Here is a 15,692-nt window from a genome sequence, read left to right as displayed (position 1 = left end):
ATGAGTAGTAAGCGACCATTGGTTGACGACGAATGACGTCAAGAGATTTTTTAGGAATGTAAGGAGAAATAAAAAAACTCACTGAATGCTTTTTTAAAATATATGTATTGTACAGAAACTGCTATTAACAATAAGTAGTGGGACACATCGCTAATATTCAGGTGTACATTGATAGCAAGATGGCGAGATTTTTGTCTCCGGATGCTTCAATGGCAAGGTCAAAGAACTTGTTCTTACACTGACCAATTACAACCTCTTGAATATTAAAACCAACATAGTACTTTATCATGTCACCTGGTAATCGAGGGGTCCCGGGTTTGATTCTCAGTAGTGACACATTTTAGTGCGTCTTATCCAATTTTAAACTGTATTCCCAATCCACATTAACCTGAGAAAGCCTAAAGTGAATATAAAACATGTTTTTTTCAAACTCTTGACCAATTGGATTTACATGGTGTTCCAAAAGTCGTTAGACACCTTTCAAAATCGAAGTAGGTTGTGTGTTGGTAGAAGGAAAGTCATCCATTTCAAGACAAAGTTTTTAGAATTGATTGAGGCTATGGACAATAGAATTTCACAAGCTGTTTGTTTGTTGCTATAACAACGAGGTTCTCCCGCTAAATTTTATTAACTAAGACAACATATCTGCCAATGCTTTCAATTGAAACGAATTTAAGCTTATACTTGGGTCTATAGATGAAAGTTCACATGTAAATCATAAGAAAAGCATCAAAGTTCTTGTATAATATGTGCAAGTCTTAAGATGTATTTATTGAATTCTCATATAAATAAGTGATAATTCTTACAACACTTGGTAACATCAAATTGTCTGGAAAAAAATAACAACACTTCATCATGGATGACATTCATAATTAACTTACATAATAGAAGAGCTGAAACAATGAAAAATGCCATTGTCTCTTGCTGAAGAGTATTTGATAATCTTATCATTCATCATTCGTTGTTGTTAAAGAAGAGATGTCCGTGGCCTAGTTTCTAGTGCTGAAGTGACGTTCCTAGAGCGATGTTGTTGCTATTCCTCACCGCTTCTGTTCTAGGCTTGTCCTCAGGGCAGGATGATGGCTTTTATTATGACACTTTCCCCGAAAATTTTCTCTTCGGCTGTGCCTCTTCAACCTATCAAATTGAAGGAGGGTGGAATGCTAGTGGTAAGTCATACATGTTATAATTCCTTGCGAAGTTTCAGTGGAGATGGATAATCGCAGACCTCTGACATTAATAACTCCAAGTCTGAGCACCCACAGAATATTGTCCGGGGAGGGGGGAGGACATATTTTTTTACCCACAAAACACAGCTTCAGTTTGGAGATATCGCGTTTCCGTAATAATCTGTGCCAGTTTTACTCGTAGATCTTCCCGATTGCCTAGTGGTAACGTCGCCACATTGCAATCAATGGGTCCCTGGTTTGATACACTGTGGAGACCCGTAGTAGTCCGGATCCCACTTTAAACTGTACACTCTGTCTCGTGAATTTGTGAATCAAAGTCGCTCATAAAGGCAAACTAGGGCAGAAAGCGAGTGAGCGGAACAAAGCAATGTGCGCTGCTGGAAACGACTGGTATAGCTGCAGCCTCTTTTCCCCTTCTACGCATTCATTGGCTAAGCCCTCTCGAGTCCTACTTGCAAAGATGACTTGTCTTCCTTCGCTTGCTCCTAAGATTCTCGGGACAGAGTGTAGGTCAAGTCCCGATTAGCCTATCTGTACATTAAGCTGACTACAAAAATTCAAATTAAGTATTAATAGAAAGCATCAGTCCTTTACAATAATTAATGCAAATTACTCTGCCTGAAGTGATATCATATAATATCATATGTGACTGATATCATATGAGCTGATGGAGCTACAGTCTCTCCAGAAATGCAAAGCTAGTGGAATCTAAGAGTAGCAGGACAATAGGATACTCAAGATGGAATTAGTTTTCATGCATTTCTTGCATTTTTTTCTTCCAGACGACCAAGGGCACCTGCATGGGGGACTGACACAGAGGGGCAAATGCCCCTCGATTTCAAATTTTATGCAAATAAAAATACATTTCGTAAAATTTGAAATCGAGGAGGGCAATTGTAGAAATGTACATACGTAGTAATTGTAATTTACATTCACAGGCAAGGGAATGAATATATGGGATAAATTCACTCACGAGCATCCTGAAAGCATTGCGGATCACAACAATGGGGATGTGGCATGTGATTCCTATCACAACTACCAGGAAGATGTGCGCATTCTGAAGGAAATGGGGGTTCGTATAAACGTCTGCAGATTTAGTAATAATAGGCCTAATTTTAGTTTAGAATTAAAGAATCTAAACTTTCATGAGTCAACAGAACATAAATCTCATTATTATTGTTATTCACACTGTAAAAAAAAATTGGTGTTAAGGCGACACACAAAGTGGTTCACAATGTCAACATCTAATTAGGTCAACATTGAACCACAGTGGTGTTATAATAACACAGAGTAATGTTTGTAATCAACACCATTTTTACATCCTAAACGTTGACCAAAATCTGTGTCGCTTAAACACCAATGTTTTTTCAGTATATAGAAGCTAAAGAAAACTACAAGGTAAAATCAGTTAGATGCCAAACTAAATATGACGGCGGTATTTTGATAAAACAGCTAATTTCAAGTAATGTTATTCATTCAGGATCTGGTCAAACTAAGGCTCTGAGTTCGAGTCCATGGCTAGTGTGTCGGTGTGAGGTGCCTGAATCAGTTTCACCAAATCGTAATTCATTCCCTCAAGAGGTGGAAAAGCGACATACAATAAGGCAAATATACAAATAGGAATATGTTGAAGAAAGAGGTTATTTATTGCACCCAAAGAATAAAAATAAGGGCAAGAGTACCGTGCTTAATTTTATTTAACACACGGTATATACACGTATGTATCGTTTATGCCAATTTTGCAGCCTTTTAAAAATGGGTCAATCCATATGAAGTCATACAACCTGGTTGCTTGACCATTTTTAAAAAAAGTTTATTTTTTGAGTGGTGTGAGCCTCATATATTGACAGTTCAGAACCACTCTTATTTTATTTTTACTATTACCGATTTGAAGATGGCGGGCATTTTTTTATCATGGCGCGCGTCATTTTCTCCATTCGTAAGCATCAGCGGCAACTTTTTTTTCTCAGCTCTGGTAAGTCCTACGACAATGAGACAAAATCTGTGATGTTAAGCACATTATAGGCTACAATTATATTTCTGTGTAATTTTCTAAATATTATTCCTTTATAATAAATTTTAAGGTTAAAATTGTGTATTTTAATCGCTCGAAATGACATTTTCGGACATTTTTTTGAGGGGGAAGGCAGTTTGCTTGACACTTGAATTTTTTTTGTGCAAGTACCTGTGTACCAATAAAGTACGTCAATGTTGTTCATTGGAATGTCAATGAACAACATTACAATCCTGAAATGGCTCTGCAATAAAGTATATATACGAGGGTGTGCTGAAAAGAAACGCTTCCTATGTTTTTATTTTCTTTGTTACCTTGTAAACGCATTTTGGATTTTGAGCAACCATACATTGCACTTACAAGACTTTCCCGCTTCTCCATTGAAGGTTTCAAACTTCTATCGCCAGGGGGTGCTGAACTATTGCAAGGAAAATGTCAGTATGTAACCATGCAATGTCGGTGGAGCACCTGAAGTAGCGTGCAGTGATCGAGTTTCTAAACGCAGAAAATGTGCTACAAATTGACATTCATCTGAGACTGAGGGCACTTTATGGGGATGAATGTGTAAACATCAGTACTGTGCAATCGTGGGCTGTTCATGCTCGTAACGATAACCCCAGCTAAAGAAATCTCAGCTATGTGAGAGAATGGAATGAAAGGCCGCGAGCTGCAACTGATGGAGGTCATCGGAATCGTGTTCAGCTAGGGTTATCTTTATGAGACTGATCTCAGATGAATGTCAATTTGTAGCAAATTTTCTGCGTTTAGAAACTCGATCACTGCACGCTACTTCAGGTGCTCCACCGACATTGCATGGTTACATGCTGACATTTTCCTCGCAATAGTTCAGCACCCTCTGGCGATAGAAGTTTGAAACCTTCAATGGAGAAGCGGGAAAGTCTTGTAAGTGCAATGTATGGTTGCTCAAAATCCAAAATGCGTTTACAAGGTAACAAAGAAAATAAAAACATAGGAAGCGTTTCTTTTCAGCACACCCTCGTATATATACTTTATTGCAGAGCCATTTCAGGATTATAATGTTGTTCATTGACATTTCAAATTACAGTTTGCAGAATTTCAACACAAAATGTTAATAAGAAATGAAATTAGACATGCCATATTTACTGCAAAATGTTGAATTTTTCACGAGTTTTGTATCTCTTAAACCAATTAAATCTCAAACTCAAAATTTTTACTGAAGTTACTTATCCTGAAGTACTGTATTGTGTACAAATTTCAGATTTTTAAACAAATGCCCACCAGAGATATTTAACCCTGAACTTGGAATTTTTTTAACAAAAAGTACATGTTTATGACCCTGTAGAAAAAAAAATATTAAAGTCTCAAGCTTCAAATAATTGTGACGTACTCTATTGGTACACAGGTACTTGCACAAAAAAATTCAAGTGTCAAGCAAACTGCCTTCCCCCTCAAAAAAATGTCCGAAAATGTCATTTCGAGCGATTAAAATACACAATTTTAACCTTAAAATTTATAATAAAGGAATAATATTTAGAAAATTACACAGAAATATAATTGTAGCCTATAATGTGCTTAACATCACAGATTTTGTCTCATTGTCGTAGGATTTACCAGAGCTGAGAAAAAAAAGTTGCCGCTGATGCTTACGAATGGAGAAAATGACACGCGCCATGATAAAAAAATGCCCGCCATCTTCAAATCGGTAATAGTAAAAATAAAATAAGAGTGGTTCTGAACTGTCAATATATGAGGCTCACACCACTCAAAAAATAAACTTTTTTTTTAAAAATGGTCAAGCAACCAGGTTGTATGACTTCATATGGATTGACCCAAATGTATTTCAAGCCGACGCTACTGATTCGCAAACGCACATGTATAAGCATATTTGAACTTTGGGAATAATAAATTACTTTACTTTGTAAGCTGTTTCTCAAGTTAAAAGTTTATTTTTCAGGCACAATTCTATAGATTTTCTTTGTCATGGTCAAGAATACTGCCTACTGGTTATATTGACTTCATAAATCCAGATGGAATCGACTACTACAATAATCTAATCAACGAACTTCTCGACAATGATATCCAACCCATGGTAAGATAGTAAATATGATAAGAGCGAGTTACACTTTGGCTAATTATATAAATGTTTGTTGCACGATAATATTGCATTCCAAACAGAAGTAAAATGTACAAAATTATATTATTTTCAATATCTAAGTTGGACTTAACGTGTTACTATCCTTGTTATTTAGACTACGTAAATTAGTTGTAAGGCGATATTTGAAATAATTTTATTGTCACTGCGATCTCACCAGATTGAGTTTGAGTTTCGGTTTTAAGTGCACAGGAAGGCTAATTGGGACTGGACCTACAGTTTAAAGTGTGATCCGAACCACTAGTGTCTCCACTAGTATCGAACCCATGACCTCTTGATTACAAGGCGACGACGTTACCACTACGTCATCGAGGAGGCTTCTGATTTCAGTTTTTTTTTATGTAAGAGTATTTAAGAGTATTATTGTTCCTCCTGTAGAAATTTTACTGTATTTATATGCTCGATGTTTAAAACTTTACAGACGTCTCGTGGCCCTCCGTTTCAGAAGTTGGGCTTAGCTGATACGTTGTAAAATACATATATTTGTGCTTAGATTAAAATATTTTTAATAGTTTCTTTATTTCTGTCTAGATCAATCTAATTCGTTGTTAAGTAATTATTTAAAATAGCTTGGAAGAACTATTAATATACAATTTAGTACAATTACAATACAGTACAATTTAGGTATTTTTCATGCAACGTATAAGTGTAATTAAGTATGAAAGTAAACTCTGTAATTAATGTACTCTAAAATATTTAAAATTTCAATTTGTTATACTGATCTGTTTTAATAATATTTTAATGACTGATAAAAATTAATAGTTAAAAATGTCAAAGTATTCTCTGCGTAAGCCTACTCTTTACTAACAAACTTGTTTGATCCAAGAAAAATATACATTGTACAGTGTGTACAAACAAATAGAAGTGCATGGTGTACTCTATGGCAAAGTGATTCGTTTAACACATACAATACTATATGTTTCAAGTTTAAAATCTGAGTATTGTATTTGTTTATTATTCATTCTCGTGGTTGCAATTAATCAAATAAGCACAAGTGCAATATACAATATCAAAAATGTAATTAGGTTGAAAAATAAAAAGAAATTATTGGGAAAATTATATTATTTTTACTTGCTATCATTGCGCTAGTAAATGGTAATGCACTTGATTTTCTTTAATGGTCAGATTACCTTGTTCCATGGGGATCTTCCTCAACCGCTGCAAGACCTTGGAGGTTGGCCGAATCCGGTGCTGGTGGATTATTTTGGAGACTTTGCCAGGGTTGCATTCAGAGAATTCGGCGACAGGGTGAGTGGAAATGGTATTCTATTATCTCCGAAGGACAATCACAGCGCAGAACGGTTAATTTAATAAAATCCTGTTTCTCTACTGGCTATTATGGGAAGGTTGAATTTTAACGTTGTCGGCTCCTGCCCATGGTTGTTTGACCGCGAGTTCCTTCGTAGGGAAACGCGGCAACAGAGGGTCACTGCCGTGAAGGCGGTTACCGCACCGGATATAAGAGCAGCGCTCCTGTAGCTTACTATCCTTAGTTATTCAGATTCGTTGCTATTCGCAAGCCAGCGCGTATTTCCCTGGCGTCTTAAGAAAGTAATGCAACTAAAATTTGCACTGGAGATAGATATCATCAACGTTCTGTAACACGATTCAAAATGGCGGGCGAAAAACCGATTTTCCCTATATACTTGCATTACTAGTATTATAATGATTGCAGATTGGTGCGGATTTTCTTTTAGCTTAATATGGCAATACATTATATAGTGTTTTCTATATATTAAGAATGTCTGTTACATATTAAATTATGCGCGCGCGTGCACACACACAGACACACACCCTAACACAAAAAGAGAAAGGTGAATATATTTTTTGGATGGAGACGCTTGGAGTCGCATACTAACTATGTTGTCTTTGAAGTACAACAAAATATATAAAACATTTATTGAATATAACTAATAAACTTCTTAAATGCCTCATTAAGTCATCATTGAATTTTTCAGGTGAAGATGTGGATTACAATTAACGAACCGTACTACGTAAGCACAGACTATGCAACCAATGGAGGCGCCACTGGGGTAAACGCTCACGGCATTGGTGAATACTTGTCAGGTCATACCCTCCTCAAGTCTCATGCATTAGCGTACCATATCTACGACAGCGAGTTCAAAGAAGAACAACAAGGTGAGATAATATTCTGTTAAGATTTCGAACGCTGGCCCCAGGTGATACTAACCCCATCAGAAGGCGAATCTTTTTTGTTTCGTATTTCATACAAATGATTTAATTTCCTTGACAATACACTTCATACATACTGACAAATAATACCTTCACAGGTTCGTGAAAATTTAAAATGCATCAGTGTGAAGTGAGCAATGCAGTGGCGCAGAAACTGTTTAGTTTTAAAAGCATAATCCTGTTACAGACTTCATGAAATACAATTTCTGAATGTGATTAGGATTAGAATTAATCTCTAAAATATTGAATAAATTTGTATAATATCAATTTGTTTATTACATAAATGATGAGATAAAGCTACCTCCTGCACATTGCAACTACACATTATATGGACACCCTATGTCCAATTTCCAAGTATAATGCATGAGAAGAGTAGTCATCATAACTTGCCTTGTAACATGTGAGACTTTTTAATAACTGTGTAAAATGCCTATGAAAGTCCAGTACTGTGAATAACATGCATTTTGCTCTGTAGGGGAAGTTGGAATAACCATTAGCATGGACTGGCCCGAAGCAAAGGCTGTTGAATACGAAGAAGATGCTGAAAGAGCCAGGCAGTTTATGGTGAGTTCAATAATCTTAGTTTTCCTAGGGATAACAAACATTGCTAAATATGAAAATGCCTGCAAGAAATATTTCACCTAAGAAATGTACTGTGACTTCATTAGAGACATTGGAAGTTAAGATTTGCCTTTGGCCAGTCACTGAAGAGCAACACTGAAGTTCAATGATACAATCTAGGTTCATGTGTGGACTTATCCACGGAAAAAATGCATAATAACAAATTTTATTGAGATTCTAAAATATATTTTGTAATAATTTAATTATGGAGTCCATTTCTAAGAAATACGTAGTTGTTATCCTATAAAATTTTGATAGAAATTCCATCCGATTTAATACTTTCAGTCGTCTTTTACACAAAAAGTATGGCTGGTAGCTGACCTCACTTCTCCTCTCAAGAGATCATTGGTCACCGCTTGGGCAAAGACTTGTTTTTATTGGCTTTCTTCAGAGATTCTCGGATAGGGTGATAGATTTTATGTTGGTAGCTTTAGTTCACTCTGGCGATGGTTGTCCGTCATCTTGCTAGTTAATTGATCAATTCTTAATTCGCGAAAAAGCTCGAGAAACAAGGGTTTATGGACTAGTCATAAATTTTTGACCGTGAGAATTAGACCTTTCGAATTGAAATTTGCACAACTGTCTCTCTCTAAGCTACTCGTATTTTCGAGGACTGGTGTGGTATTGCATTCAAATTAAATCACTCAGGATATTTTTTACATGGCGGAAAGAAAAGAGACCTGGCACTGTTGATGCGTGAAACATAGTATATTAGATACCGGGCAACTAATAGTATCCAGAATGCATTGCAAGTCACCACAACTTTGTTTTCGATAATTCCAGCAAAGTCTTCATCTTTTTCACTTTTGTCCTACTGTACTAGAGAAAGTTCAGGTAAGATTATTTTCTATGTTTAGATTCCTTAATATAGGTATATACCCTCCTTGTAATACTAGCTTCAGTCACTTTTGACGATCATTGCTCTATTGATCGAATGGCGATGTAATTGTATACCCTGTCCCAGCTAACTGTGGAGCAGGGCCGCGCATATCGGCAGAGAAGGAGGAGGGAAAGCGCCCATTACGCAATCCCGTTCCTTTCACTGTTCATTGGTGGAGCACTTCTTGCGCAGATACTTGTTCCCGTTCGCCTGCTCCACAGATAGCTGGGACAGGGTATAATACAACAGCTTTCAATCACTACACTCTGTCCAGGGAATCTCTGGAGCGAACGAAATGACACAAGTATCTGCGCAAGTGGCGACTCGAGAGGATTCGACCAATTAACTCGTGAGGGGAGAAGTGAGTGCAACAATCAGCCGTTTTCATCAGCGCCGACTTTAGGTTTGATTCCTAGGACAAATCATTGTGCTTGTCTCATCGTGTATTTCCGTTAGAACTCTGTTACTTTTCCAGTTCGGGTGGTTCGGCCACCCCATCTACTCAGAAGAGGGTGACTACCCTCCTGTGATGAGGGAGTACATCGACAGAAACAGCTTTGCAGAGGGAAGAAACAGATCAAGGCTACCAACATTCACCCAGGAAGAGATAGATTACATTAAAGGTAGGTGCTGTAAAGTTCGCTTCTCTTTGTAAACTAAGAAGAAATTTTTTAAATCTACACAAATCCATCATCAAAATTATTCGATATTAAATATTTAGTAACAGAAATTTAAAATGTCGATGAATCACATTAACTTTTCTGCATCCAAAATATATTTATTCTATTTTCGTGATAGGTACTGGTGATTTTCTTGGATTCAACCATTATACGACATTCCTCATAGAACCAGGAGAAACTGGAGAGGACCCTTCTATAAACAGGGACCAAGGAGTCATTAAGAGCCAGGATCCTTCCTGGCCAGGGGAAGGAACCAAGGTCTGTTATATAATTCCTGTTTGACTTTGTATAACACAAAGCAGCTGTAATCTGTACATAACAAACTTTTTATAGCTGCTCATGTAAGGTATAACTTATATTCTTTGTTTTTTGTATGTTTCGATATAACAGCTGTTGTTTATTTAGGGGTACTATAAAACCTGAATTTTGCAGGATCGTTGTGTTGCTATTCGCTGATAAGTTGACAAACATATTTTACCTGGGATAGGATATGCTTGTAACTTAAAACCGTAATGTCTTAGAAATAACACGTTTCCTTAGAGATAAGCCACTCACGGAAAGAAAAAAATAAGCAATATAAAAATTTATACAACTTTTTAGAATTTGTATTATTTTAAAACTGTTACTTTCTAGAAATACAACAATTTTGGTACAGTATTCCGTTTGCATACTCTTTACTTGCATTGCCCTGCCCTATACTCTGTCCTCAGAATCTCTGGAGCTAGTCTATTCAAGGACTCGAGAGGGCTCGACCAATGAATACGTCCGATGGAATGGGGTTGCATGGAGGAGGAAGAGCGACTGCAACTACCAACCTTTTCAGCAGCGAGTACTGCTTCGCTCCGCCCGCTCCCTTTCTCCTCTTCTCTACCATAACGCGCGGCCTTGCTCCAGAGATTCCCAGAATAGAGCATAAATCCATATTTATGGGTTCGGTAGTGTCTGCAACTTCTGTTGAACAAGTTTATTTTCTTTTTTTTAATCTTTTTAAACCAGTTGGTTCCGGAGAGTATGAGAAAGCAGCTGAACTGGGTGACTAATCAGTACAACACACCAAAGGTTTACATCACAGAAAATGGATACGGGGACAGTAACCCAACGCTCAACGATACGTATCGAGTTACACAGGTCACGGTATGTGAAATGAAACTTGTTTTCCTAACAATTCCTTTCAAAATTTATTTTTATTTTGCTGATGTCTAATTTATAAATAGTTTAGAACTGTATAATTTGTATTCATGTCCAGATATAATTAGAATAATTAAATCAAGAAGGCTTAGGTGGGCAGGCCATGTGGCACGAATGGGAGAGGAAAGAAGAGTTACAGGATTCTTGTTGGGAAACCTGATGGTAAGAGACCTGTAGGAAGGCCAAGACGAAGATGGAGGGATAACGTTGAGATGGACCTAGAGGCAATCGGTAAGGATGGAAAAGATTGGATTGCTCAGGATAGATACAGATGGAAGGCTTGTGTTGGTGCAGCCATAAACCTCCGGGTTTAAGAAGGATAAAGAGTTAGTTTTTAGTTTGTCCAATTTATCAATTATCCAGTTTGAAAGATGACATCACATTCGTCGTCAAATGAGAAAAGTGTGCAATAACTGTATTCTCCATATGTATCAATCAGTAATTTTCTTTAGATGGCAGATTTACGTCTATACGTGAACACATACCGAGTGTCCCACAAAGAGGTTTACACTATTTGAATGTTAATGACAGAGAAAGTATTACAGATAACCTTATGGAACTTGTTGTATCTCGATCTGTCATGATTAGTGCTTGTTGCCATTAATTTGTTTTTCTTTAATTTCAGTTCAGTTGCCAGCAGTGACAAGTAATTGACAAGATGGCTGGGAACCTTTCCGTTGAGCAACGGAAGTGGATTTTACAGTGTTCTTGGAAAGGTGAGAACCTGAAAGAAGTGCAGAGACGATGGCGGGCAGAATTTGATGTATGGACTTCTTGGGGGATCTTGTGAAAGTTTGTACCACTGCTTCCATTTCTCTTCCGTCCGATACTGATTTCTTCCTGCCACACCGTCCCAGATCACACACAGTTCATTCCCTCTCAAACGTGTCGCGTAATTTCGTAATTGTTACACGTGACGGTGTGGCGCAGTATCAAATTCTGCCCGTCCAAAAACACTTTAAAATCCACTTCCGTTGCTAAACGGAAAGGTTCCCAGCCATCTTGTCAATTACTTGTCACTGCTGGCAACTGAACTGAAATTAAAGAAAAACAAATGAATGGCAACAAGCACTAATCATGACAGATCCACATACAAAAAGTTCCATCAGGTTATCTGTAATATTTTCTCTGTTATTAACATTCAAATAGTGTAAACCCCTTTGTGGGACACTCTGTATTTCTGGTGAAATGACTTTGTTTCGATTTTGCCGGATGCATTCACGGATTTCTTATTAAGATCAACGTTAATTCGCTTATATATACAAACATCCCCACTACTTTTGAGTGCTTCTTAATATGCTAAACTTAACATATGCTTCTGTTATTTTTTCAAACCTTGAATGATTTGACAACAGTGTATCGATTAGTCTAAACTCATGGAAATGAAAATAGGAGATTGGGCAGAATTGCGCTGATGCCACACATAGGAAAAGCAAACCGAGAGCGGCACAGAAGTCACTGATTCCCGCGCCCTGTGTGGCAACGTCAACCGGGCTGCGTTGCCCATTTCGAGCATCAGACCGACCTCTCTCGGGAGCACTTTCGAGTCCCATTCGATACAGAGTTGGTGATCGTGTGAATTTGAAAGTTCGTTACAGGCGCCAGAAATGGAGTCCCTTATCTACACGTTGGACTGCTCTTAAACCTCCGAACACACGGGATTGTGTACCTACGTGGCAACAGCGCAAACTTCTGCCACCCGCCTAATTTCATGGCCGTGCGTTTAGTCTTGCAGCCAACAGGTCTAACGTTTGATACCTAGTGGGATACATTTCATTGTAGAACATGATTATGAAAAGTAAAATCAATAGAGACGTAACTAACAAACTTCTTTTCGATTTCGTTTTGTTAATGGCCATTCCCCTCTGAGAGTTGATTTGAAATGTCGGTGTGCATTTATCTGTATACACGCCTTTCGTGATTCTTTCTCTACAAAACTACTCTAAATTCATTTCTAATTGCAGAATTATCTAGACGAGGTCCTAAAGGCTATCAAATTGGACGGATGTGACGTAAGAGCGTATGCTGCTTGGAGCCTGATGGATAATTTCGAATGGATGAGCGGATTCTCGTACGTTCAATTAACATTATATGCAGTAACTCTAATATTATTTTTCCTCTTCTAGATATTGAAAAATACTGGTAGAAAAGGAATCGAACCTGGGATCTTGGTACTCTATGTCGTTTAAACTCTACCACAGTGTTTACCTTAATCTGTGTTATCTATATTTTCAATAAATACAACAGACTTTGCTTTGAATTCTTAACGGCTTTGATTCAAATCAAGTGATAGTTTTAATATTATATCCTATCCTTTGTGAGATATTTTAATATAATTCAGTTACTAGCTACTATAGAAAGGTGACTATATAAGTAGAAAAGGAAAATAAACTTTCTCTCCCTTTCAAAAAATTCAAGTGGTTGTTCAGGCATTAAGTTAGGGATGTAGAATGCGCCATATCATTATAAGCTAATATACAACCTTCTTTGAAAATGGACTTTGATATAGATACAAACTGACAGATCCACATGAAATATGTTACATTTATTTATTACTCTGTTTGTCCTTGCCATAAACTAGTCTCATATGATCATTACTTTGTAAACTTTGTAAATAAAATAATTGATTGATTGATTTGGTGTTTTAAGTCCACTTTATGCACAGTAAGGCTAATCGGGACTGGACCTACAGTTTAAAGTGGGATCCGAACCACAATGTGCCTCCATCGGGTATCGAACCCGGGACCCTTTGATTACAAGGCGACGACCCTACCACTGCGCCATCGTGGAGGCCCCAGTAATTATTTTTAATTTTTCACTATCATAGTAAAGATAACTTCGTTGGATGCTTATATGTCAGAGAAGAAAACATGATTTACCTCAATAAAATATATATTTTTTAAAACACATACATTTCATCTTATATCAACATAATTATGTGGGTGTTGAATAGAACTATAATTGGATTCTAATTGCGACAAAATGATAGAACTCGTTCATAATCTTAATCTATTCCTCAAAAGTATCACAGTTTTTCATATATTTGAGCCGAGACTCATGACAAAGTGGTTAGCAGAACGCTCTACGACCCCATGAGTCCCGAGTTTGAATCCCGGCCTAGGGCATGGGTGCTCTTTGTCCCTTCATGAATTTCATATCATCACACATCCTCATCTTCGCGATTAGCTAAAAGTGGTAGAAAAGCGAAGAAAGTAAACCAAATCAATAAATCAATCAATCACATATTTGACACATGGAAACTGTATGTAACAGGAAGCTCATAGAACATCGTGGTTATTTACAAAATAACGTACATTTGAACATCTATTGCGTTCTTGCAAGATTGTTTGGTTTACCTATTGAAATTTTATTATGTTCCCTTTCATACAATGAAGGCTCAATCCTCATAGAGGACATTAACTTAGATGTAGCACTTCCTCTTGTCATTTATGTTCAAACATTTACATTTTGGAGTTCATTGTAAGAGCATTTTTATAATTTGAAACTAATTGTTGGAATTGGTACCTTAGCAGATAGAAATTTCCATTTTTTTATTGACTTGTACTTTTATATGGCAAAGAGGCTTTAAGAAGTAAAATAGCATGAACTGAGCTGTTCAGAGCACAAGTGGCATAACTCCATTCGATACAGTTTTTAGAAAAAAGCACATTTAGTATTATGTTTAGCTATTGGAACACAAACCTGTGGTGCCTCTATGAGTAAGAATTTTAAACTTAGAATACACTTACTTCTAGCACTGAAATTTTGATATTTCACAGTTCTAAGTTATACATTTAATTCAATTTTCACACAAAGTGGAGTTACGCTGCTTTGCTCTGAACCCCTCAATTGTAGAGAACATTAATTTTAATATTTCTTGCGTGTATATGAGTACCTTTCTCATTGTTACAGGACGAAATTTGGCCTCTACCGTGTAGATTTTGACGATCCAGCAAGACCACGAACACCCAAGCAATCATCAACTGTTTATACTGATATAATCAGAAACAGAGGATTCCCGGAACCATCCAGGCTTTGATATGTAACTAAGAATTGAATTCTGGTTTAGGAGCACATTTCTTTTGTCTAAGTACTTCATGTTCATCATATATACGGAAATGTCCTACGTAATATTGGATTATGTGTAGATGTATTTAATAAATACATGTCGCTGTCAGTTTATTCTTAAGATTTTGTATATGCTGAGATAAAATTATACTTAATTGTAAAAGTTCTTGCAACCTGTCTCTATCAAATCACAGCAAAATAAAGTCTCTACTAATTTCACAACATCTATGTGGATTTTCTCTAATAAAAATATTTACCATATTAATATATGCAGTATATACATGATATATCATTCATTGGGTTTAATTCATGAATTCTTAGTATTATATTTATATGCGCAATACTCAACAGAAATTATGATCAGGGCGGTACAACATCCAATCCCTAAAAGATAAAACGCTGGCATCATGTGCTCCATTGAGAGTTGTATTTCCACATTGCATGGTGATTCGCAGTTTCTACCACTTATGGATTTATTCAAAGTATCCCAAATCCACTTTCCTATAATTCCACTTTCTCGTAGTCTCCTAATGATAATATTAAATCGCTCAATATACTGAGAACCTTTGGAGAATAGAAAGCCTATTTGTACAAACCCAATACTTTCTTTCATGAAGTGTAAAGGGTATGGACAACTAGGACAGTTGTATACCTTCCTAACAAAATATTCCAGATTTACTCTGCTGCGTACTACTGCGTGTTCAACACCACGGGCCAGGTTCCT

At 36.8% G+C, this 15,692-nt stretch overlaps 1 protein-coding gene across 1 annotated transcript; it reads left to right on the top strand.

The window, feature by feature from the left end:
- Nucleotides 1-989: 989 nt before the first annotated feature.
- On the top strand, nt 990-15,182 carry LOC145988246 (myrosinase 1-like). Its single transcript, XM_083123109.1, has 11 exons — nt 990-1,169; nt 2,129-2,262; nt 5,141-5,275; nt 6,464-6,586; nt 7,297-7,477; nt 8,007-8,095; nt 9,508-9,655; nt 9,831-9,970; nt 10,709-10,846; nt 12,865-12,971; nt 14,813-15,182. Exons 1-11 carry the CDS (start codon nt 1,025-1,027, stop codon nt 14,937-14,939), a joined length of 1,467 nt encoding a protein of 488 aa, XP_082979235.1. The 5' UTR covers nt 990-1,024; the 3' UTR covers nt 14,940-15,182.
- Nucleotides 15,183-15,692: the final 510 nt, after the last annotated feature.

Source organism: Lepisma saccharinum, chromosome 5, assembly GCF_977018435.1.
Source record: "Lepisma saccharinum chromosome 5, izLepSacc3.1, whole genome shotgun sequence".
Classification (NCBI taxonomy): Eukaryota; Metazoa; Arthropoda; class Insecta; order Zygentoma; family Lepismatidae; genus Lepisma; species Lepisma saccharinum.
The sequence above is the reverse complement of the archived record's forward strand: the minus strand, read 5'-3'. Positions and strand labels throughout refer to the sequence as shown.

What these genes read in the sequence shown, in the direction of transcription:
- LOC145988246 (XM_083123109.1), top strand. Translation starts at nt 1,025, where the DNA reads ATGTTGTTGCTATTCCTCACCGCTTCTGTTCTAGGCTTGTCCTCAGGG. An exon ending in AGGAGGGTGGAATGCTAGTG is followed by an intron (nt 1,170 to 2,128) that starts GTAAGTCATACA and finishes TTACATTCACAG; the next exon opens with GCAAGGGAATGAATATATGG. An exon ending in AGAGATAGATTACATTAAAG is followed by an intron (nt 9,656 to 9,830) that starts GTAGGTGCTGTA and finishes TTTTCGTGATAG; the next exon opens with GTACTGGTGATTTTCTTGGA.